Below are 23,213 nucleotides of genomic sequence, written 5' to 3'. Positions count from 1 at the left end.
TGATGGTAATGATAATGAAGTGGTTGTCGAATTTGTGGTAGGTGATTTACATTGCCGGCGTAATGTTTGGCCGGGTGAGAACGCAACATGTGACGCATGCGAGCGAAGCAAAGGTGGAGGTGGTGGTGGTGTTGGTGAGGGCGTTTGTGTGGTGGATGAAGTCTCAGTTTCAGTTTCGGTCGTTGTGGCCGATGGTAGCGGTAGAGGTGCTGCTGGGCGAAGCAGCGGTTGATGGCAGCGACATATTGCAACTCAAAAAGTGCCGCCATCATTGTGAGATTCACTGGCGCTAGCGTTGTCGCCACTTGCGGCGTCACTCTTCTTAGGTGTTATATAGTTATCACTAGCACCAAGACCGTTCTGTTGGTGACTTTGACTGTGATTGTGAGTTGAATGTTGTGATAAATGATTTGGGTGATTCAGTGCATGAGAATGATTTGATGCAGTATGATTTTGATTTTGAATTGTGTTTGGATTTGTTGAATGCTGCTCTTCAAGTGAAGAAGAGTCCGCGGTTGCGATAATATTCAATGACTTGGGAGGTATGGGAGGTGGCGGCGGCATTGGCAGATCGTCCATATCGAATGAGCTGGCCGAGTTTTCACGATGATTTATATTGAGCGTAGTGTTGATGGTGTAGGCGCTGTCCATGCTTCCATTCGATATCAAGCGGCAGTGGTCGCGATGATGCACGGTGCTCACTGAATTGGATGAAGACTCTTCACTGAGATTATTCAAATTATTAAGATCGTGCGAACTTGTTGTTGAGATGCCTGAATCTCGAAAATCATTTGGTCCATACCCGATCACATTAAGCTGCGCCGTCTCACCTACACTTGTTAGAGAGTGGGGAGCTTGATCCGCTTCAGGGTCGTCGAAGCTGATATCTACCACTGAATACTTCTGACCATGCTCATGCTGTTGTTGTTGCTGGTGATGGGCAGACAAAGGGCGCCGTGGCATTGAGCCAGCTGAGGGATACTGACTACTGCTGAAATCATTTATGGCACTAGGATTTGAAGCACGCTTGTCGGGCGTTATGCCACGCGGCGGTAGTGGAGGTGCGCTGGGTGAACCCACTTGATTGGCATTACGCTTAGGTGGCACTTCTGGGCCATCCATGGCAGGCATGAAATTCTGCGAACGCGGACGATTCGGTACAGGTGGTACTTTATCACGCGTGATTTCCGGTATACTCATGCTCTCATTGCTTAGCGTTTGGTATGAGTTGTGTATCAGCAGTGAATTGCCAGATTCGACTGGACGTAACGTGTCGCCCGGGCGTGTGTATATATCATCTTGCTCATATACTCCATAATAATTTGACGAGCCAGTATTTAAGCTGGGATTCCCCAGGCTCATTGTGCGTTTTTCGGTTGGCAGTGGTGGCAAGGGTGTATTAACTATGCTCTCCGAATGTTGGCGCTTCAGCCGGCCCAGACCTGATAAACTTTGTTTTAACTGCGAGAAGCGTTCAAGTAAACGATTATGTAGTGGCTGTACGTTGGGTGGCGCCAATGTGCCGTGTAGTTCCAAAGCCTGCTCGAGTACTTGTATTTGCTCTAATATGAGAGCCTTTAATTTTTGCACATTTGTTTGTTGGCCATGACCTTGTGGCGACTTCAGAAATTGTTCCGAGAAAAATGCCTCTTGATATTTGCTTATACCACCCATGACATTGGCATCGATTATGCCTTGTAAGCGCATCGAAAAGGGATTTATATTACGTTTTGGTTCAGTACGATACTGTACAATGAGATCCCATAATTCTTTGCCGACATTATTCATTGTCTCGCATGCAAACTCTACTGGGGTGATTTCATGTACTGACTTGTGTTTTACTTCGAACCAGCGCAAAATACCGGGGAGTTGATTGGATATTTCCAATTTGGTGCGTTCGATCCACAGCGATTTAAATTCGTTGTCCTTATCGATAGGACCTTTATAGATGGGGCGATCGTAGATGAAGCGTGTCACATCGTTGACCTTTAAGAAAAGGTTAAAAATTTGGCGTATACAAAATCTACGTGTAAGGTTATCGATTTTTAATTTTTTTTCGAAGGAATAAAACTACTGGCCAAAGTCAAAAAGGAGTTGTTAATAAATCCAAGTTTATATATATGTACCAAAGGGTGGTCCAAAAATATATGTATGTGAGAAAAGTAACGTCGAAATTTTAATACTCTCGAAAAAATATACCCGTTTTTTTTTAATAAAAAGTTATTTATAGGTCACGAGAAGCTGAAAAATAATACCAAATTGTTTATTTAAACATTTGTTATTAGCGTTTTTGAGGAATCCATAAAATATAGTAATATTAAAAAAAGGTCTGATAAATAATTGGGTATTATTTCTTGAAGTCCCCTGAAGAGATATTGCTGATTGATATAGATTTTCAAGGAAAGGATTATTTATATACCATTTCTATGGAAAATGGGTTTTTCCCCATATAAACTACATGGGTAGCTTTGAGCGCTTTAAGCGACCTCCAAATATTCTTTGATTTAAAGATAAAAGAGGTTTTTTTTTCGATATAGCACGATCCTAGGGGGTGAGAGCAATAAAATTCCGACTTTATGTGAACTAAAAGTTCTTCAAATTCATTCCCGTTTTTACTCACCTCATAGAATCTAGCAATTTTCTCCGGTACTGGCACCATTGCCGTCTTTAAGGCTTGCGCATCGCCAACTGGTCGTACATTACTAATTTGTATATATTGTTCTGCTGCAGTGAGAATCGAGTTATCTGGTGGACTATTGTTGGTTAAAATCTGTGCCGCAGGAAATTCGGTTTGTAAGCGTTGGGTGAAAGCACCTATACGTTCATACTCTAAGCCGCGATAGACGAATTGTTTGTTCTACAAAATTGATATAATATTTTGTTTAATATAAATTAAAAAGCAAAGATTTTGCAGAATGCTTAAACTCACCCTCACAAAAAGCGGAAAACCCAGTCCATAGAAACCAACACGAAAATACTCCGGTTCTGGGCGCAGTTGCGTTAGAATATTTTGGAAAAATTTTGCCTCGAGTATAAGTATCTCACTGAGTTTATTGTAATCGAAACGGCGTGTTTCATAGAGCAAAGCTAATTCTTTGCATAATGGAATGCCCTTTTCCCAACATTTTCCCTTGTCGAAATATTTCAAGATCTACAAAAGTGAAGTAATAAAGTTAAACAACATAAAGTAGACAACAAAAATAGAAGAATCCCAATTGATATCATTACCTCATGATAGAGTCGCTCTTTGCGCTGCCACTCTGGCTGGCCAGTATTATCGTTCGGTGCGAAACAGAGTGACTCACGATCCCAATTCAGCATATTAGCATAGAGTTTTAGCGTGTAACCAGCCTCAGTGTAATTTTCCGCTTGTAGATGTAAGTCGTGTAGTTTATAGATGTATCTGTACCAAATTATACATATGTAGGTGTTACGAATCCAGATTTGTGTATGAAAATAGCATAATAACTGAAAATCAACAACAAAATGTTCAAGCCTAAGGAGGAGTGGTGGGAGGCGTTTCGATTGTAGTTTGTTCTAGGCTTACATACTTGTATAGACCCGCAGCAAGATGGGCAGAATGATGTCTCCCAATTGGTCTATACTTACCGTACTTTTAGATATATCGTTGTCATTGTAAATATTTTTTTTAGACTAAGAGCCAGTTTGCAGTGGCCGTAAATGTCGCCTTCGGTGCTACCAACCACCATAACCACACAGCGACGATTAATGGGGTTCGCCGATATAAACGGGGTTAGGTCGCCAAAAAACAGCACTGGGAAAAAACCGAGTCATTCCGGTGTGTAGACGAAATTTTCATGCTGAGGCTGAAACAATTGGTTGCAGCGGGAGTAGCATATCTCACCAAGGTTCTTAAATTGTCAATGATCACTCTCTTATAAGTGGTCCCACTGCTGCAACCGGGGAAACCAGCCAACAACATGCTACTCTCGTACTTTATACACCACCTGACCTCAGGGAAGTATCAGCATGGTTTCCGTAAAGTGCTTAAAATAACAACAGCACTTAACGCCATAAACACTTATATAACTCGTGGCCTAAACCGCAACCGCCCCTGTAGCGTTGTACATATCAAAGGCATTTGACACCGTTATAATTTCACGCTACTAGAAGACATGGATGCTCTCCCACAGGGACTCAAACGGAGGTCGGCGAATTATATGAATGGTCCCAAGTCGTCAGTAATCTTCCGAGATCAAACCTCTAAACCTAGAAGAATTAAACAAGGGGTTCCGCAGGGGGATGTAAACTCCCCCCTACTGTTTTACTTCTATATCTCGAAGCGCCCTCAGCCACCGGAAGGAATTTCCCTGATCTCATGCACTGACAACAGTTCGATATTGGCATCTGGGAATGGAATTGATGACTTCTGTTGGAAAGTAAACGGCTATCTCTCTTAACTTTCTCGCTTCTTCACCGCAAGAAGTCTAATACTCTCCCCCCAACGAAATCAACGGCGACCCTCTTCACCACCTGGACGAAGGAAGTCAGGTTTCAACCAGGCCTTCACGTCGATGGCACACCAATTATATGTTATATGATAATTAAATATGCCGTTGTTGTTGTTGTTCTAGCGGCTTAAATACTTAGCCCTGCCTAGATCGGCTTGCCCATCAATCTTTCCCACCAATACTATTTAACTTCTAGATATCGAAGCTATCTCAGCTCTCTGTTGTATTACTCTGACAACCGCTTAGTATTGGCACAGGGAAATGGAACTATTGATGATATGCGTTACTTCCAAGCGGCTACCTCTCTAATCAACAGACCACATACATGGCCGATAGGTTCCAAATTATGCTGCGCCTGTTTAGTCACCTAGAACAGTAGGATGCAGTGAACAAAGTTATAGACCTGTAGGAGCCGACCTTCAGGCCGGAAAAAGAACTGCTCGAATGCTACCACAGGGCACAACTGACATCTCATATCTTTTAACTCGCCCCTTCATGTAACACCCTTGAACAGGGTCGTTTAATAAAAAAAAAGGAACATATTTGGGTCCGAGTGAAAATAGGTTTTTGTAAATTATAAGTATACATTCTTTTTAAAATATCGTATTTTTACTCACCTCAAGTACATCTCTTTGCGATTGATTTCATTTTTATAGAAATTCAATAAGTTCACTGTGCAAGACATTCGCTTGTCACGATTCTCCTCACCCTGCATTACGCTACGATAATCCAATAAACGCTCCAATAAACGCGTCACCGATGCTATAAAAGCGGTGCCAGCATCCTTCCAACTGGGATTCTCTGTTTGGACTTTTTCCAGTAAGCTGCGTAGGTAAGAATGATTCGCAACATAGTTACATACATACATATATAGTGATGAGTGATTTAAAAACTCATTATTGCCAAGAAGGAAAGTCCAAATATGTATTTATAAAGAAACTATAACAGCACAACAACAAAAGCTTTCAATTTATTGCAGATATACTAAGAAAAAGTTATTAATATACACAAGTATATGACTCGAATAAATTATACAGTGAAACTTCGATATAACGAACCTTGATAAACGAAAAACTCAATAACAAAATATTTGCTGAGTCCCCTGAAAAAACATCGTTGTTGCGAATTTTCCATACGGTAAAAAAGTAAAACAATTTCAAATTGATCAAATCTGGCAACGTTATTATCAATTATTTTGAGTTTAGTTTTGTCAGGAATAGGCTAACACCAGAATATAACATTTTCTTTGCGGTCACGTGGAGTCATTGGTTTGTGCGAACGATGTAGAGACAATGTCCCATTTAATATGCAGAATGTGCCATATTCTAGGCCGCCGGCAGTCGTAAACCCGAAACTATGTACACTAGAGTGGCCCAAAAATAGTAAAGTCGGAATTTTATTGCCGCCACCCCCTAGGATTGTTCTATACCAAAAAAATGTACCCATATTTTTTTTTTTTTAATCAAAAAATATTTAGGTAGTGCTCAAAGCGCTCAACGTTTTCCATGTATTTTATATGGGAAAAACAATTTTTCGTAGAAACTTCCAATATTAATATCCAGTTGTTTATTTAAAAGATTTTTATTGGTCACCCCATAGCATATTCTGGGGGGTTTGGCGGACCTATCAAATATAACTGCCATGAAAAAACGGCTTAAGAAATAATTGGGCATTATTATTGGGAATCTGATCGAAAAATATTGATTTTCAAGAATTCTACACCATTTCTACGAAAAGTTGTTTTTCCCGATATAAAATACATGGAAAACTTTGAGCGCTTTGGAAACTCCCAAATTTTTTTATATCAAAATAAAAAAATTGGGGTATATTTTTTCGGTAAAGAACAACCCTAGGGGGTGGCGGCATTAAAATTCAGATTTTACTTGTTCACATGCATTTTTGGGCCTCTCTAATGCACATGCATACATATAAGTATATTCAAATACTAACGACACAAAAATTATCTTTCTAATAAAGTAAATTTTCAGTAGTATTATTATTTGCTTCTATTTTTATTTCAATTCTTATAATGTTCTGCACCTCGGACAGTTAATACGAATGTTTGGAAAAACTCGAAAGAAATATTTTCGCGAAAGTAATACATAAATAGATATGTGAATATGTGTATGTTCTGGGTATGAGGGGGAGTGTAAAAATGATTTCTAGAAATATCTGAAGTTCAGCGTCTTCTACCAAGATTTTCTTTTATTCTACGGCAAAACACATAGGGCTGAACTGATAATATAAACTATGAAATTGGGCTTAATCGATTCGGTTGTTTTCAAGATTTACAGCTTCGAACACATTTTTATATATTTTTTTTTGTTTTTGGTTTAGTTATGTTTTTGTAGTAATTCGTTAAAATAATCAACAAAAATGTACAACGGTTAGTTTCTAATATGCAGAGGTTTCGTGGAAGGCAAGTATCCTCACTACAAATAAGAATAGTTTAAAAAATCGTTTTGAGCTTTAAAAGCTCTTTTCCATGTAAAAAAATCGATAACAAAAGACTCACAAGCTCGCCATTTCAATGCTTAGTTTAAATTCGCCATAACTCTGTTTCCACATGACATTTTTTAAATTACACAAATTTTTCTGTTCCAAAAATTAGTGATAATTCGATTAAAGAAATCTCCATATTTTACATAAGTAAATACATTAGAAAGAAAGGTTAATAAATAAAACAAACAACTGTAACATATCGGTTTAGCTTAATAATGTGAAAATCTACAATGAAATGATAGCAAATCAGAGGTAATAGACTACAACAACAAAACAAAACGATGACTGAGGTGAGATGAGATTTTTCACTTACACCAAGCTCAGATGTTCCCTTCGGTTGGTTGGTTGCATTTTGTGTTTGTTAATTGTATGCATATTTAACATATTTTTTAAGAGGCGATTTGTAGGCGATGAACAGACATTTAACATGATATGATTAGTACAAAATATGCAAATGTTTACATATATACAAACTGGTATAAGTACAAAAAATAGTTATTGTTAGGGATAAATAAACACATATACACATGAAACTATGCATAAATGTTAGAATTGAGCATTAGACTGGGGCAAGTCGGCGTGCACCAACTGATTTATGCACTTACATAAATATGCACATATTTATGTATACATATATTGTTCTGGATAACTGATGGTTACCCCAAAATTAGGCCCCTATTGCGAGTGTCGACTGGCAGTAGAATAGAAATTTGTCGATCGAGTCGATCATCTTTTATTTTGCTATTGTGTAACTTGATCGATAAAAATTTGTACTATTGTGAATGGTTGACAGAATTGTAAACAGCTGTTTGTTTGTTTGCATTTGTTTCTTGAGTATTTTATTTACATCATTTTTAAAATAATTGCTTTTATTATAAAATTTAAAAAATGGACACAGTTGAAATATGGTTTAGTGATGAGGAAGATGATGCGGAAGCTAATAGATTAGTAGAGTTGGCTAAAGCAAGGAGGGAATTGCGAGATTCGTCGGATCCCTTGGACTTGGAAGGTGTATGTACATGTGTGAGTTTTATGAATAGAAGTTGCGTTCCCGATGCTTCACGGTTTTTAGGCTGTACATGATTTGCAGGAAAAGCTGTTTTCCTCATTAATAAACTTTATGGAAGTTTAAGAAATACGGTACGGTTAAGTTTTTTGTACAATGATGTTGGGTTTTTATGTCCAAACGCGTGACCCGAGTTTAAAAACTTTAACATAACAACATAACAAGTGTATTGAAAGAATTCAACTTTAATTTAAAATAAAGATTTCAAATTTCCGAGCACTAGTCAATTAATAAATTATGCAGTTTTTTTGTATAAACTTTTGATGTTGGTTCTGCGCAAAAACACTGTGGATGGCGTAGCCGGAGTTATATGCACAAGAAATATTGTATATGTATCTTTTCCAATAGAAGCGGAGCTTCCTACCCTACTCTTTCCGGAAATTCCTTTGCCTATGTCTTCACTCTCCTGCATCAGTACGACCAACCGCGCCTTTTGTTGCTTATAATTTTTGATCTGTAATTCAGACACATACATGCATATGTATATTTCACAAGTTTTTACAACTTCCAGTTCAATTGACTTACTTTTTATCCATTATAGTACCACTTTCTTATGTAAATTTTATAAACGCAAACTCCAACGACTAAAAAACAGCAATAGAAGGATGAGCGATTAAAAAGTATTCACAGTCGCTAATTGAGCGACTAAGCGACACTCGCAATAGCATCGATAATCGATAATCGCTTAATAGTCGTTTATCTACTGCCAGTCGACATTCGCAATAGGGGTGTTAAACAAAGTTAGCAGGGTTAAGTTAAACATATTATTGAGAGACTTTAATTTGGAAGGAATAAAATTCCTCAACCTGAGTTATATTCATACATATGCGCATAATCCCATTCGGGTTAAGTTAAGCTCCAACCGAGACGATGCCGCGAATGTTTTCGAAGCATCAGAAAAAGGAATCATATGTGTTCTGTTGTCGGTGATGAATTGTATGGAAGGAAGAATCCTATTGTCTTGATATTGCATAGTGTGCTCCAATCACATATATATGTATGTAAATAAACTTACAGGATAAGAGAATGAAAGACGATTTTCGTTGGAGTAGAAAATTATTGAAAATAATGGAGCTTCCAAAAAAATTGTATTTTTCCTTTAGGCCTGGATGTACATGCTTCGTCGAATCGGCGACGCCAATTTTCAATTTGTCGAAACTGACCGAAAGCTGATACTATGATGATGTAATTTTTAAATACATATTACAGCCAAAAACCAGACACCTGAGAACAAAAGGTATGATCGAAACTAAATGTCGTTCCCGTAGTTTTATTCCCAATAACGTTTAAAAACGCAAACAAAATGAGAACAAAACCGTCCAGAGTATATTCCTAAGAACGAAAATGAGAAAAAACTGTGAAGAACGTTCTCAACGGAACGTTCTGGAAAAGAACAAAACGGGAACAAAAGTGTAAGGAACTTTCCCTCGAGGAACTTTCTGAATGAAACAGGAATTTTTGTCATAGCGTTCCATTTGTTTGAAATGTTTGAATATTAAAATTAATCAAAAAAGAATTGAAAGATAAATAAGCAATGAATTAGCAACAAGAGTTTACGGGATGTACATAGCTCAGTGGTTAACGCTTCTGACTTTGAATATCGATTACGCAGGTTCGATCCCTGCTGAAGTCTAGAAAAAAGAAGTCTGATGAGGATATGTGGTGATCTCCGAAATAGCTGCTATAACTTCTACCGCTTAGACTTCGTTGCTTTTTTAATTTTTCCTAATAAACAATCGTGGTACAAAGCTCAATAAAAATGTTAAAAATAATTAAGCAAATTAAGCGAACGAAAGACTTAAGACACAAACTTTTCTTGAAAAAATTTAAAAAATTTCCATGGAAATTTCCAGATCGTTTATCTTTATCAGGGTAAACTGCCCGTTTATCTCCTCAAAACTTTTGTTCTCCAGCAAACCGTTCCTCAGACTTTTGTTCTTATTTAACCCTCCTTCTAAGCGTTCTCGATACTTTCGTTCTCATTTGTATCTCATTGAAAATGTTCCTGAAAGTTTCGTGCTCATTCTGTTCTTCTTGAGAACGTTCTCTAGAGTTTTGTTCGCATTTTGTTTTTTACGGAGGCGGAACTTTTCTCTTCATTGTAAGTAAATTAGCTTTAAAGCTATCATGCGTACGAAATGCGGAGCTTGAAATTAATGCAATTGGGCCATTTATAACTGTTTCAATTACCTAGAACAAAACTTACAACAGGCTAATAGAAACTGAAAAAATGGCAGATCATGTAACCCTGCGATCTTTTTATCCAACTATTTACTTTTATAATTTAGGAAATTCTAAGAAAAAAAAATGGGGGAAAAAAACTACATAAGTACATACATGAGTAATATTTTTTCAGTGCTTTATATTTACATAGAAGTATGAATCTTTTTTACCCTTCTGCTCGGCGTTGGGAAATTGTAAAAAACAAGAAATTTCTGTTACCAAATCTTTTTCTGAATCTGATATTTGCTTACCCCAGCCTAATGACCGTGCCAGTTGAAGTAATTTATGTTAAATAATATTGATTTATTAAAAAACTTACATTGTGCTGAAAAGTTCACGGTACTCATCGTCGCCCTTGTTTTCGCTGATTAGCAAATCCAATTTATCGATAAGTTCACTCTCCACTAACCGAAAGGAACCACGTGCACTCTGAAATAATATTTTCTAAATGTAATATACTTAACATAGTAAATTAATTAAAAAAAAGTTCTTACTTGCTCGCACTGCATCATATCGTAGAAGACTGTCAAAGTTGCCTTCCTCAGCGCTGGCTCTGGCACGAGCGTTACTTCCAGGAACGGTCCCACCATTGAGGGTATAAAGTGCAACTTTTGTTCACCCAACTGTGACCACATGCTGAGTATTTGGAAACCCATTAGCACACGCATATCACCGTGCGTATTTAAAATCTTTCTGCGCTTTGGTTCGCGGTACTTTTCCAATTGCAGTGATGGTTGCGTTAGAAATGTAACAGCTAAACTAAAGTAAGACCACCAAAGTGGTGAATCGAAGGACTGCGGACCGAGAAAACGATAAACCAATGGCTTTGCGAATTCTTCCAATGCCTTGCGCAGCACATCGTTGCAAGCCAACTTCATGATCAACCAATCGGTTGGAAACACTTGCCAATCCTGTGAGAGCAGTTCCTCGAATACCAGTAATGACTTGCTAAGGAAATCTTTCAAATCACGTGGATCTTTATTGGGACTCAACTCGTCCCAGTAGTGTTTGTAATGCGTTTCATCGAGCAGCTGCAGCAGACCAAGTAGGCAGGCGACCAATTGTGGAAGCACAGCATGAGCACCTTCCATCATGATGCTTATGGTTTTGATGAGAATACCGAGGATGTTCTTACACAGCGAATCCAAGTCATGTTGCAATGTGTTTGTGACTTTTTCGCGCTGCTGGCGTTGCAGATCATATAGATGATTTAGAATTTCAGATATTATTTCAGCACAGAGTCGCAGCTCATCGCGGCGGCCCAAATGCATGCGCAGGTGTTTACAGGCGACTGATAGAACTACTGTGCGCGAGTCTGTAGGAGAGTGGGGAAATGAGACAGGGCATAAGCGGATTTAGGTACAATATATTTTAGTTTCTTTGTTTAATTGGAAATTAGTAAAATAAGTGCCTCTTTTTTCAGCAGATATTCCACAAAATACAGAAAACCAGAAATTAAAAACAATTTTTTTTAACAAGTTTTTTTTAGTGCCAAACAAAAATTGTGGCGGACACCACCTAACGGCAAAATTTTTTGTGGAGTTATTTCTTTCCATTCAAGTAAAGCGGACCATAAATAGGGATGTTCCAAATATCTCTACTCCTGTGGCACCTATCGGGAAACACTTTTTGTGGAGTTAGTCCTTTTCATTTAAGTAATATTCATTCCAAATATGAACTATATTGGACCATAAACTTGGGGTTTTCAAATATCTCGACACCTGCGTCACCTAGCAGCGACTTTGCCTTCGCGGACTACCGTGACTATATTGGCTTTAACAAAGGTAATGGGGTCGTCTGCACGAAATACACAGGCAAAAACTGTTGCCGCCCTACCTATTCCTATCGAAGTACGTGTTGTACCACCTACTTTCCACAACGTGGTACTGGTACAAGCTGCTACTGTTCGCTTCATGCCCGGATTGTGCAAGATCGCTGCATGTTCAGCCACCTTGCTTTTACGACAGGTTGATGCGGGGGATCACCGCATAAGGGATCTCAATTTGGTAAATCAAAATAATCGGACAAAATTGGCAAAGCACGTTAAGACCAGTAACTTAGTGCTTGGTGCAAGTAAGCTTTGGTCTATGGTCAATTATTTGTTCAACGCGACGAGGTAGTGTATCTACTACATTCAGTAAGTGTACTTCGTCGGACCCAAAGAAGTACATGAACTATTTTAGCCGGAAATTCGCACTACACCCTTCGGCAGAAATCGCTAAACTGTGAAACACTAGTGTGCCATTTGCTTTCACCAACAACGAAGTTCTGTTGGTCATCGGGATGACTAGATCGTCCAAAGCCATTAGTCGGGCCGGTCTTAGCACCATCAACCTGTGTAAATATCTGTACAGTGGAATATATGTAGGTAAGGTAGTATCACTACAAAAACCCGGGAACAATGCCAACCTTGAGAAGTCATCTCGCTCGATATCTCTCATTTTTGCAGTAGTGAAGCTAATTCAGGTGATTCACACTACATTATCAGACATCAACATGGCTACCACAAATTATTTTCCAAGTCCAGACGAATTGAATAGGTGGTTTCTTCCCCATTATATTTAATTTCTACTTCATTTTGACGAAAAAGTGGACTCGGTTAAACTCTGTCGGTATACAATTTCGGACAGAAATTTATAGGCCTTTCAATGGACCAAAAAAATCCTGTTAGAGTCGCTTTTCATATTTTCTTTATCGCCGTATCCTATTAAATATTAGGTCTATTCATGTATTTTCCAATAAAAAATTTTGTAGTAACTTTATTTTCGGTTCGCCGTTAATAAACCTAATGAAAGGTGTCGTACGAGAATAGCTCCCTGTAAAATCTGGCAAATCGTTAAGTACCTGGAACAGGCTTCAGAGAAAACTATCCGAAAAAGTACGTGATCGCAGAACCATTAACATGTGATTATTTTTAATTTTTTTCGCAGCAATTTCTTCATAAAAATAGTATGTCCTATATTATCAGTATTTAAAATATAGTGTTCATCATAACTATATAGGAAGCTCGAAGTAGCTAGGACTTACCGCTGATATTTGGCCATTTTTTTGTTGAAGATGTCAGTCATTTTATTCCATACGAACCACATACATACATATTTATGTATGTATGTTCGACGATTTTTTTATATGTCAAAAACTAGCAACACCCTCCACAAAAAATTGCAAAAAATCAACGGCAAATCCCAGCTGCTTCAAACTTGCACTCTATTATACTAAAAAAGAATGGGCTACAAAATTGCATACTCAAAATATTTTTAAGAAATCAAATTAAAAAGTTCAACATTTTTATGAAAGGGTGTTAATTTTTTTGATATATAGAAAATTTCACCAACGAAACTTCCAAATTAAGTTTAAAATTTGAGCTTCGTTAAAATCTTAAATATTACGCCCAGACCATGGCTTTCGTGATCGAATGGAACTCGATTTGAAAATTCATTTTGAGATTACGGCACTCGATAGCGAATCCGCCTCAATTTAAATTATATTGGAGAGAAAAGAGCTTTCATTTTATTTCATTCGATTCGAAACAAGTAATCATTCGATCGCGAATGTCGTGATTCCGTTTCTGGTAAATGCTAAGACATTACGTCTGCGGAAGTGTTAAGTATGTATGTACATATTTAGTTTATGGAGGCATACTTACCATCCTCGTGAAACAGTTCACCGGACACTAGATCCTTAACAGCATTCAATTTCGCCTGTATCAGCCGCACAGGTGCATCTCTCGGTATGGCATCTAGCATATTTCGCGCCAACATACCCAATTCAGGCGCCGGTAATGTATCCTTTAATTGTTCCAGCACCACACCCGTAGAGTTCAACAGCGCCTCTTGAGTTGGTATGATCACATCATAGGATGGCACTGCCAACATACCATTAAGAGCTGTAAAGAGCGAATGCAAATCTCTACGGAAAGAGTCCTCATATTGGCCCCCAGTAGCACGCGCAAACAACTTTCGTGATTGTATCAGCAATTTGAAAATATATTCTAATGAACTGAAACATTTCTGGAATGGATCAGGATGTTCGGCTTTGGTCATAAAAACCGCCATATGCTCCACTGATGTAATTAGTCCCTTATAAACGAGCGCAGCGGCGAAATGATTTTCAATATAGGCATTCATTACAGGTCGAAAATGTTGGAACTTATTGCTTTGCAATACGCTGAAAATGCTGACAAGCACATGGAACACCAGACCTGAATGCTCTGTGCTATTGCCCTCTTCGTTGGAGAACATGGCAAATAGTGCGTCGAGCACATCCTGCAAAAATTTAACCAGCTCCTCATCGTTTAGTCGCAGAACGCCCGTAAGGGAATCTTGTATAGTTTCGGGATTTGTGCGCCATTGAAGCAGCGAGAGAAGATCAGCATTTTGCGTCAGCTTTGTTGAGCATAACAGCGATTTGATAACAAATACTTCTTTCGAGCTACGATGAAATATTGAACTACAATCCACTTTGGCGTGTGGATCCTTTGGTTTGCTAGGCAACTTTAGATAATTACCGGCATGCAGTTTGCCCGCATCCTCACACTTGTAAACGTACAACTCGTGTTGACCATCCGTTAGAGTGGCACCGCTAGGGTCCATTAGACGAGCAAAACTGAATCCGAAGAGTTTGGGATCCGATTTTTCGCGTGTGGAACAATGTCGAAATTCAAAACGTACATGCGCGGTGGAGAACTTATCGATTGGCACACTCAAGCGCAGCATTTCATTCCAACAGGGTGAGTTTTGATGATATAATATCATGGATTTATAATAGTTCTGCGGATCCATGCCGGAAGCGCCCCATAAACATTCGGTTAAAATAGTACCACCTGTATCGAGCACAACCACAGTTGTTAGGATATTTTTGGCAGTGTTCTTGCCGCCACGTTCGAATTCACCACGCTCCAAGGTGATGAAGAGATCGTTGCGCACGTCACCGGGCATAATGACATCGGGGAAGCCCATTTTGCGCGTGATTGTCGTGCCTTGAAAGAGTAGCGGTTGCTCTTGACGCGCCTGACCGAGTCCGCCATGCAGCAGTTTGAGCGATACTACGATGCCCTGTGTATTTTGATTGCCTGAGGTTATTGGCGAGAATTTGCCAGTTGATTTCTTAATTATTAATTCATGTAGTTGATGAAAGTCTTTTTCTTCGCATTGATATATCTACGTTTATTTAGGATTTGTGCGAAAAATAATTAGGAAAATGAAAGTAAATTAGATAAAATTGTATGGTTATATACATATGTATGTATCTACATTCATAGACAAATATATATGTAAGCATGTTAAGTGAAATACTAAAGAGAAATATGTAAGCCTAGAAGGAAGGAAATAAATGTACGTTTTGCGAGTAGTGCGTTTGCCGTAAAATTTTCGTATCCGAAAGGCGCCTGATCATCAACAGACTGGTTGAAAAGGAGAATTATAAAAGCTGGGATTGTTCTATACCGAAAACATTATACCCCTGTTTTTTTTAAATCAAAAAATATTTAGACGACGATCAAAGTTTGCTTTGCTCCCTTATCCAACTTGGAAAGGCAGAACAGACTTCGCGGTTTTTGTTACCGATGATGTCGATGTCATCAGTTCAGCGGTTCAGTTCTGCAGCTCTTATTATCTTCTCCAACATCAGAATAAAGAAGCTACATAAGAGGGAGTCGCCCCGTCTGAATCCCCGTTTTGTGGCGAACGGTTCGGAAAGTCTTTCCCAATTCTGACGGAGCTGGTGGTATTGCTCAACGTCATTTTACACAACCGTATCAGTTTGGCGGGGATGCCAAATTCAGACATAGAGGCGTATAGGCAACTCCTCTTAGTGCTGTCGAAAGCGGCTTTAAAATTGAAAAATATATAGCTTGTGAGTGTCGATCTTCTTCTCGCGGGTCTTTTCCAAGGTTTGGCGTATTGTGAATACTTGGTCTATAGTGGATTTGCCAGATCTAAAGCCACACTGATAAGGTCCAATCAGTTCATTAACGGTGGCCTTCAGTCTTTCGTACAAAACACTCGACAAGACCTTATAACCTATGCTTAGAAGGCTGATCCCGCGGTATTGGATTGGACAGAGAACACTTAAATTCCAGTCGTCGGGCATGCGTTCATCTAACCATATTGCTCGTCACCGTACTTGAATAGCTTAGCTGGCAGGCTGTCAGCTCCAGCAGCTTTGTTGTTTTCAGCCGCTTCTTGCTATTCGTCATGGTCAGGCGGTTGTATATCGAGTCCGTCATAATCGACTGCGGATTCGGGTTCTTCTTCGCCACAACTTTCCGTTCTGCTACCACTCAGTATGGTGGAGAAGTGTTCCCTCCATAATTTAAGTAACTAGGTCGCCATTCTTGTTCTTATAGTAGTACGGTGCATATTTTCGCTGCAACAAGATAGTTCCGAGTTGATGTTTTGACTTCGGAGTGTATGTCCAAAACGCTGGAAGTGTGCCTTCCGTCTATCACAACATGATCGATTCGGTTCCTTGTTTTTCGATCCGGAGACAGCTTGAACCTAATACTGCATACTACCATGTTTCGGGCCTCGGCGAAGTCAATCAGTCTCAGTCCGTTGTCAGACGTTTCGTCTTGGAGGCTGATTTTTTGGACGGTGGTTCCAAAGATCCCTTCCTTGCCTACCCTGGCATTGAAGTTGCCAAGCCCGATTTTGATATTATGGCGGGGCAGCGCCCGTACGTGCGCTCCAAGCGCTCATAGAAGAGATCCTTGGATACCTCATCTTTCTCTTCCGTCGGGACATGGGCGCAGATGAGCGAGATGTTGAAGAATCTCGCTTTGATGCGGATTGTGACTAGATGCCCGTCCACTGGGGTAAACGATAATACTCGGCGGTCTCTCTCCCACCATAAAACCAACACCGAATTTGCACTCCTTTACATGGCAGCTGTAGTAGACGTCGCAAGGCCCCAGTACATGTATGACGATGAGACATACATACCTACATACATATGTATCGACGAAGTTATCAATGCATAATATGTATTGCAACCAGAAATTCGTTTTTATACCCGAGCGCACTTGTGCACAAGGGTATATTAATTTTGTTCACATAACGGTTGTTTGTAACAGCCAAAACGAAACGAGATAGATATAGACCAATGTATACATAAATGATCAGGATGAAAAAAGAAATCGATTAAGCCATGTCTGTCTGTCCGTCCGTCTGTCCGTCTGTCCGTCCGTCCGTGTACACGATAACTCGAGCAAAAATTTAGATATCTCAACGAAATTTGGTATGTGGGTTTCCCTTAATCCAAGGTAGGTTGGTATTGAAAATGGGCGAAATCTGACTTTAACCACGCCCACTTCCCATATAACGGTAATTTCCAGAAATACGAAAACTGCGATATTTTAGTAACTACTGGAGATTATTCACTCAAAATTGATATTTATAATAAGTTTTAAACGAAAAATAAGAATATTATAAATTTTTGGAAAATGGGCGTAGCCACGCCCACTTATGGTTACATGCGTATATCTTGGTAACCGCTGCACCAATTTCTTCCAAACTTGGCACAGTTGTTGGCCTTGGTACAGCATAAAAAACCGCCGAAAACTTTTAAAATCGGACAATAACCACGCCCACATCCCATATAACGGTAATTTAGAGAAATACAAAATCTTCGATAAATCATTAAATATTGAAGCTAATTTATTCAAAGTTGATGCTTGCAACAATTCTTTACCAAGAAATACGTTTATGGTAAAATTTTGGAAAATGGGCGTGGCACCGCCCACTTATGATCACATATAAGTATATCGGTAACCGTTCTACGAATTTGTACCAAACTCGGTATGGTTATTGTACTTGCCACGTGTAAGCAAAACGTTGAAAATTATTGAAATCGGACTAAAATAACGGCCGATTCTCATATAACGGTAAATTTAAGAAATGCTTGAAACTTCAATATTTCGAAATTGAAGGACGCTAATTTACTCAAAATTGATACACCTCGGCTTACCATCTAGCGGAAGGTTTCGGAAGGGTGAAAAAGTATATATTTAATACTTGCGCCGGGTACTTAATGTTCGGCTCCGCCCGAACTTAGACTTTCTTACTTGTTTAAATATAAAATTATGATTATATGATTTTTTTTCATAGCGGAGTACACTAACCTTAAAATTAAATTCCTTCTCCTCTGTTTCGACAGAACTATCATAGTGAATAATTTCATTTAGTGGCAACACGCCCACACCAAAAGGACGACGATAAGTGGGACCCGTACAACAAAGGCTATTATTCTTCTCAACCTTTTTGCCCGTCTCTGACGGAATGATTTTCCCCACACGCATTACCACAGCCACTAAATGTAAATCTTCATTCAAATCCACAGCACCTGAAAACAGTTTTGATATACAAGTTACATACATACATGTAAAGTTTATACACAATGATCTTAATTTATTATGGAAATTTTTATCTTAACATACCTAAATCTGTGAATACCGTACAGTTGCTATGCAACTTTTCTATATAATTTGAGAAACCATCTTTTGATATTTTTACCAAAAAACGTTCTGATAGCGCGCGCATGCGCGATGGATTGGCATCGTATAGGAAGAAATATACCTCAGCGTCATCGCCACCAATACGGTGGCCAAAATCACGCATACAAAAGTATAAATGGTGTGTAAGTATTTTTCGCTGAACTTTGCGACGTAACGTACCGCGACTCTGCATGAAAAAAAAAAATGGATAAATTATATTGGTATTATTAAAAATTTATAAACTATACAAATGTTTGTCTTACCGATGATGCCTTTGCGTTATCTGCACTTGTCACATGCACGTTGTACAGACCCACAACTCCGATGTTATGCGGATCAACTGCTAATGGACCGATTCGTGGCACTTGATCCAAGCCAAGTTTTCTGCAAATAAACCAACAAAAAAACATGCGTTAGATTAAGTACTTATTTATTTAAGCATCCGCTTAATTTTTAGTGAAATCTATAGTATGCAAATATACAGTTATTTTCGAATTTCCATCAAACGCTGGCTTTTTATTAAAGGTCATATGTAATTTAATACTGAAATAATTATTTTTAATTTCTATTCGATGGTTAGTTAATAATCTGCCGACCCTTCCAAAAAGCTGGATTACGAAAGAAAATGAGCTAGGATCTTACTACTAAATTAAGGTAAAGATATATAGAAGTAAAAGCATATTTTTGTATTTGAAAACTGCAACGTAATCAACGATCGTTATAACCCCTTTTGGGCCAAATGAAAGAAACTTTTCATTGCACATATGCACATATGTATTGCTATAAGTAACACCTTTTTAGTGGTGGATAGGTTACTCTGGTTCTAAGAGCGCCGTTTATGCTACATAAACGCATTTTCTTCATGAAATTTTAATTATGCAGTTCTGGCAAAATAAATAACGACGCGACATTTTAACAAGTTCTGGTTATTAATATATTGGATATATTGATTATAATAAAAATAAAATAAAATATATTAAAATAAAATAAAATAAAAATAAATAAAATAAAAAAAATAAAATAAAGTAAAATAAAATAAAATAAAATAAAATAAAATAAAGTAAAATAAAATAAAGTAAAATAAAATAAAATAAAATAAAATAAAGTAAAATAAAATAAAATAAAATTAAATAAAATTAAATTAAATAAAATAAAATAAATGTAAGCTTGTATTACATATCTTAAAATTTGTACCAATTTTTTATTTTTTATTATTATTTTTTGCTGGCGGTGATATCTATGCATTTTCTTGCATATAAAAACAGTTCAAGAGATGCCATTAAACACAAAAATGTTTGCAGTTTTTCCATAGGGTTGCATTTTTAGACAAAGTTGTGTATTACAAAACTTGAGAAATGCTTTATTGAATTTTGAACCGAACCGAACCATTTTTTGAGTGGTTTTCGGTTTTGGCATTTTAAAATAAAAATGGTTCGGTTCAGGCAAAAAGCGACGGTTCGGTTCTAAACCGGTTTACAGCCCTGGTAAAAACTGTATAAAATATGTAATTTACAAAAATGCAGGGCCCAAACTTAATTTCACACTTCGATTTTTAAATATTTTTTTTATATAACGACAACAACAACGCATTTTACTATGTGCTTATGCACACTCAAGTTCAATGCAATGCAACACCAACACTTGGCTACAAAAATCGCATTCATTTCGATGTACATACATAGATCACCACTGCTAAATTCAACATTTGTATTGTCGACAATGATACAAAAGCGGGTTCACAACATCCCAAACAAGCAGCACACCAACCAATTCGGTGCAAGATCAATTCAGTACGATCGTGGGGCGATTGCTGTTGCTGTGTGGAGCTGTTTGTTGGCCAACTACCACAATACCAATACCATAACCATAAACACTACTCGCGCTCAAGCGGAACAAAAACGCGATCGGCATTCGTAGCGTAAGCGCTTACATACAGCAGCAGCAGAAGCAGGCTCGCTGTCGCTGTTGTGCTACACAGTGAGCTGCCGTTCTACGCTTACGTCGTCTACCTGGCTTACGCAAAGAAAGAGACGGCCAACAGGCCCAATGCTGACGATAGTAATGTGGTAGCGATGATGACGAAGATGAACGGCATGTGCACACATGGGGCGAAGGTGCAAAAGTTGCAAAAGCGAGGAAAGCTCGTGGTAGACGACGACCATTGTAGCAGCAAGAGCAACATCAGCAATGTATCGGTTAAGAAATGATAATGAGAAGCTGCGCGTGCGTGAAGCCCTCGCGGCTGATGATGGCTCTAACAAGGTAGAAATGTGCTAATCCCTGTAAATGCATATGTACATTAGGGGGGTCAAAAAAAAAAGAAGAGGAAAGTCGAAATTTTAATGCTCACACCCCCTAGGATTGTTCTATACTGAAAAAATATACACATTTTTTTTTTGTTTTGTATTTTATATGACGGAAAACAACTTTTTCGTAGAAACGGTAAAGAATTCTTGAAAATAAAAAATTTGTCCATAGGAAAACTCTGATTCTCTTCAGGAGACTTCAAATAATAATACCAAATTGTTTATTTAACCATTTTTGAATACTAAATTTTTTTTATTGGTTCCCCCATTGTATTTTCTGGGATTTTTGGCAGTTTTTGTAGGATCTATAAAATATATGTAGTTACTATAAGCAATGGTTAAATAAACAATTGTGTATTATTATTGGGAATCTCCTGACGAGAAACAGAGTTTTCCGATCGTAAAATATTGATTTTCATGAACTCTATACCACTTCTACGAAGTTGTTTTCCCCATATAAAAACATATCGTCACCTGAAATGCAAAAAGTCGTAATTTATAAAAAATGCAAAATTCACTTTTTGATTGCTATGATGGATTTCATCGAGTTACAACTCTCCACATCGTTTTATGAAAAAAAAATTAGTCATGACTTTTTCCATTTCAGTGACGATGATGTCGTTACGTTATTTTGCATTTAGGTGGCGATATGTACATGCAAAACTTTGAGCGCTTTGACCGACTTCTAATTATTGTTTGATTTCAAAATAAAAAAATAGAGGTATACATACATATTTTTTGGCGTAGAACAATTCCAGGGGGTGAGAGCATAAAAATTCCGACTTTACTTTTTCACATGCAATTCGGTCCACCCTAATGTACATACATACGTATACATATAATATGGCTGTAGGTGTGCTCTCCTGCATAGGCCGTCTCATGCAATTCATCACGTTCCCATTTAGGGTTTGCGAGTATTTTTCAAAAGCCCGGAATGTAGTCATAAATATTTGCTTTCATTTGTTTATTTTTTGTTTCTTTGCTCGTTGCTTAGTTGTATTTTCAAGAGTAGCTCGTTGTCTACTATTCAGAAAACGGTTATATCCGTACATATTGAGGTACTCTTGCGGAAAGTGTTGCCACTTGTCCAGCACAGGTATAACATATCGCGCGTTTAATAATATAGCGAAGTATTTAAAAATTTCATTTTTGTGAGAAAACGCAAAGTTGTATCAATTCAATTCAGTTCAGTTGGTATACAAAAAGACAGATGGAAAGACACACATTTTTGAAATATTTGGGAAGTTTGATTATCTGTTAAGACTGAACAAATTTTACTTATCAAGCTTATTAATTGCATAATGAAATCTGCAAAACGTAAATTTTGAGTTACATCTCTATATTATTAAAGGTGTGATATCATGCCAGTTAATTATACATGCATGCATATGTATGTACATACATAACTCATTAATTTTATGCGAGAACTCTGCCACCTTGGTACTCACTAAATTTTGTGGGAACAGGTTATAACTTCATTTCTCTGATATGTACTTAAATGAGTGTTACTGTGTGTGTGTGTTTGACGTTAGAGTTGCTTTCTGTAAGGTCAATGAGTCATTTATGCTTATAAATACATATTTACATACATGTAGTTACGAGATTTGTGTGGTAAACTTAGACTTCATGTGATATCGTTAAGAGTTGCCATGTGGCGTACATTAAATAGAAAGAAAGTTGACTTTTTAAAGCTTTTTTGATCGATTTTTCTCAGGCAGGACCACGGTGTTACAATTCGACAGTGCCTTTCATTATCGCAAAAGCCCTTGGATACACTCACAGGAATAAAATCGTGCTATCTAAACCATGGAAAGCTGTGATTATTTTGCACCCTTTGCAGGCTTTCGTAAAGACGTAAGACATCTTCCAATGAAATGTATAGAAAGATCACATGTAGGTACTATATGTATGAATGTACTTTGCAATAAATATTATTTGTTTTTGTTTAAATAAAATATGAAATTCGACAGTTTTTCTAAGAAACTTGGGGAGGTTTTCTAACTTAGCTGGCGCTACCGGAAAATCTGCTTAAAAAATTGCTTTTACATCTTTGAAGGACTTGGAATTGACCCGATACACTCCAGTTTGTCAATATCGATAATTCGATGAATTTAAAAAACCGTAAAATTCGATATCTCAACAAAATTTGACAA

At 37.8% G+C, this 23,213-nt stretch overlaps 1 protein-coding gene across 3 annotated transcripts in view; it reads right to left on the bottom strand.

Annotated features, from left to right (window-relative positions):
- Positions 1-155: 155 nt before the first annotated feature.
- LOC118737619 (dedicator of cytokinesis protein 3) overlaps positions 156-23,213 on the bottom strand; it is a 144,170-nt gene continuing 121,112 nt past the window's right edge. For 2 of the 3 annotated variants that reach the window (XM_036468239.1, XM_036468240.1), the window contains exons 5-16: positions 19,018-19,138; positions 18,698-18,941; positions 18,383-18,603; positions 13,910-15,422; positions 10,758-11,578; positions 10,583-10,692; positions 7,288-7,305; positions 5,090-5,296; positions 3,229-3,403; positions 2,930-3,151; positions 2,621-2,857; positions 156-1,986 (exon numbers count right to left, since the gene is read on the bottom strand). In XM_036468239.1, the coding sequence (XP_036324132.1) occupies positions 253-1,986; positions 2,621-2,857; positions 2,930-3,151; positions 3,229-3,403; positions 5,090-5,296; positions 7,288-7,305; positions 10,583-10,692; positions 10,758-11,578; positions 13,910-15,422; positions 18,383-18,603; positions 18,698-18,941; positions 19,018-19,138 (5,623 nt within the window). In that variant the 3' untranslated portion in view covers positions 156-252. The remainder of the gene's footprint in view (positions 1,987-2,620; positions 2,858-2,929; positions 3,152-3,228; positions 3,404-5,089; positions 5,297-7,287; positions 7,306-10,582; positions 10,693-10,757; positions 11,579-13,909; positions 15,423-18,382; positions 18,604-18,697; positions 18,942-19,017; positions 19,139-23,213) is intronic. The other variant, XM_036468242.1, reaches the window with a different exon arrangement.

The sequence above is a fragment of the Rhagoletis pomonella genome, unplaced genomic scaffold, assembly GCF_013731165.1.
Source record: "Rhagoletis pomonella isolate Grant_MI unplaced genomic scaffold, Rhpom_1.0 Rhpom_scaffold_00004, whole genome shotgun sequence".
NCBI lineage: Eukaryota > Metazoa > Arthropoda > Insecta > Diptera > Tephritidae > Rhagoletis > Rhagoletis pomonella.
This window is presented reverse-complemented; position numbering and strand designations above follow the sequence as displayed.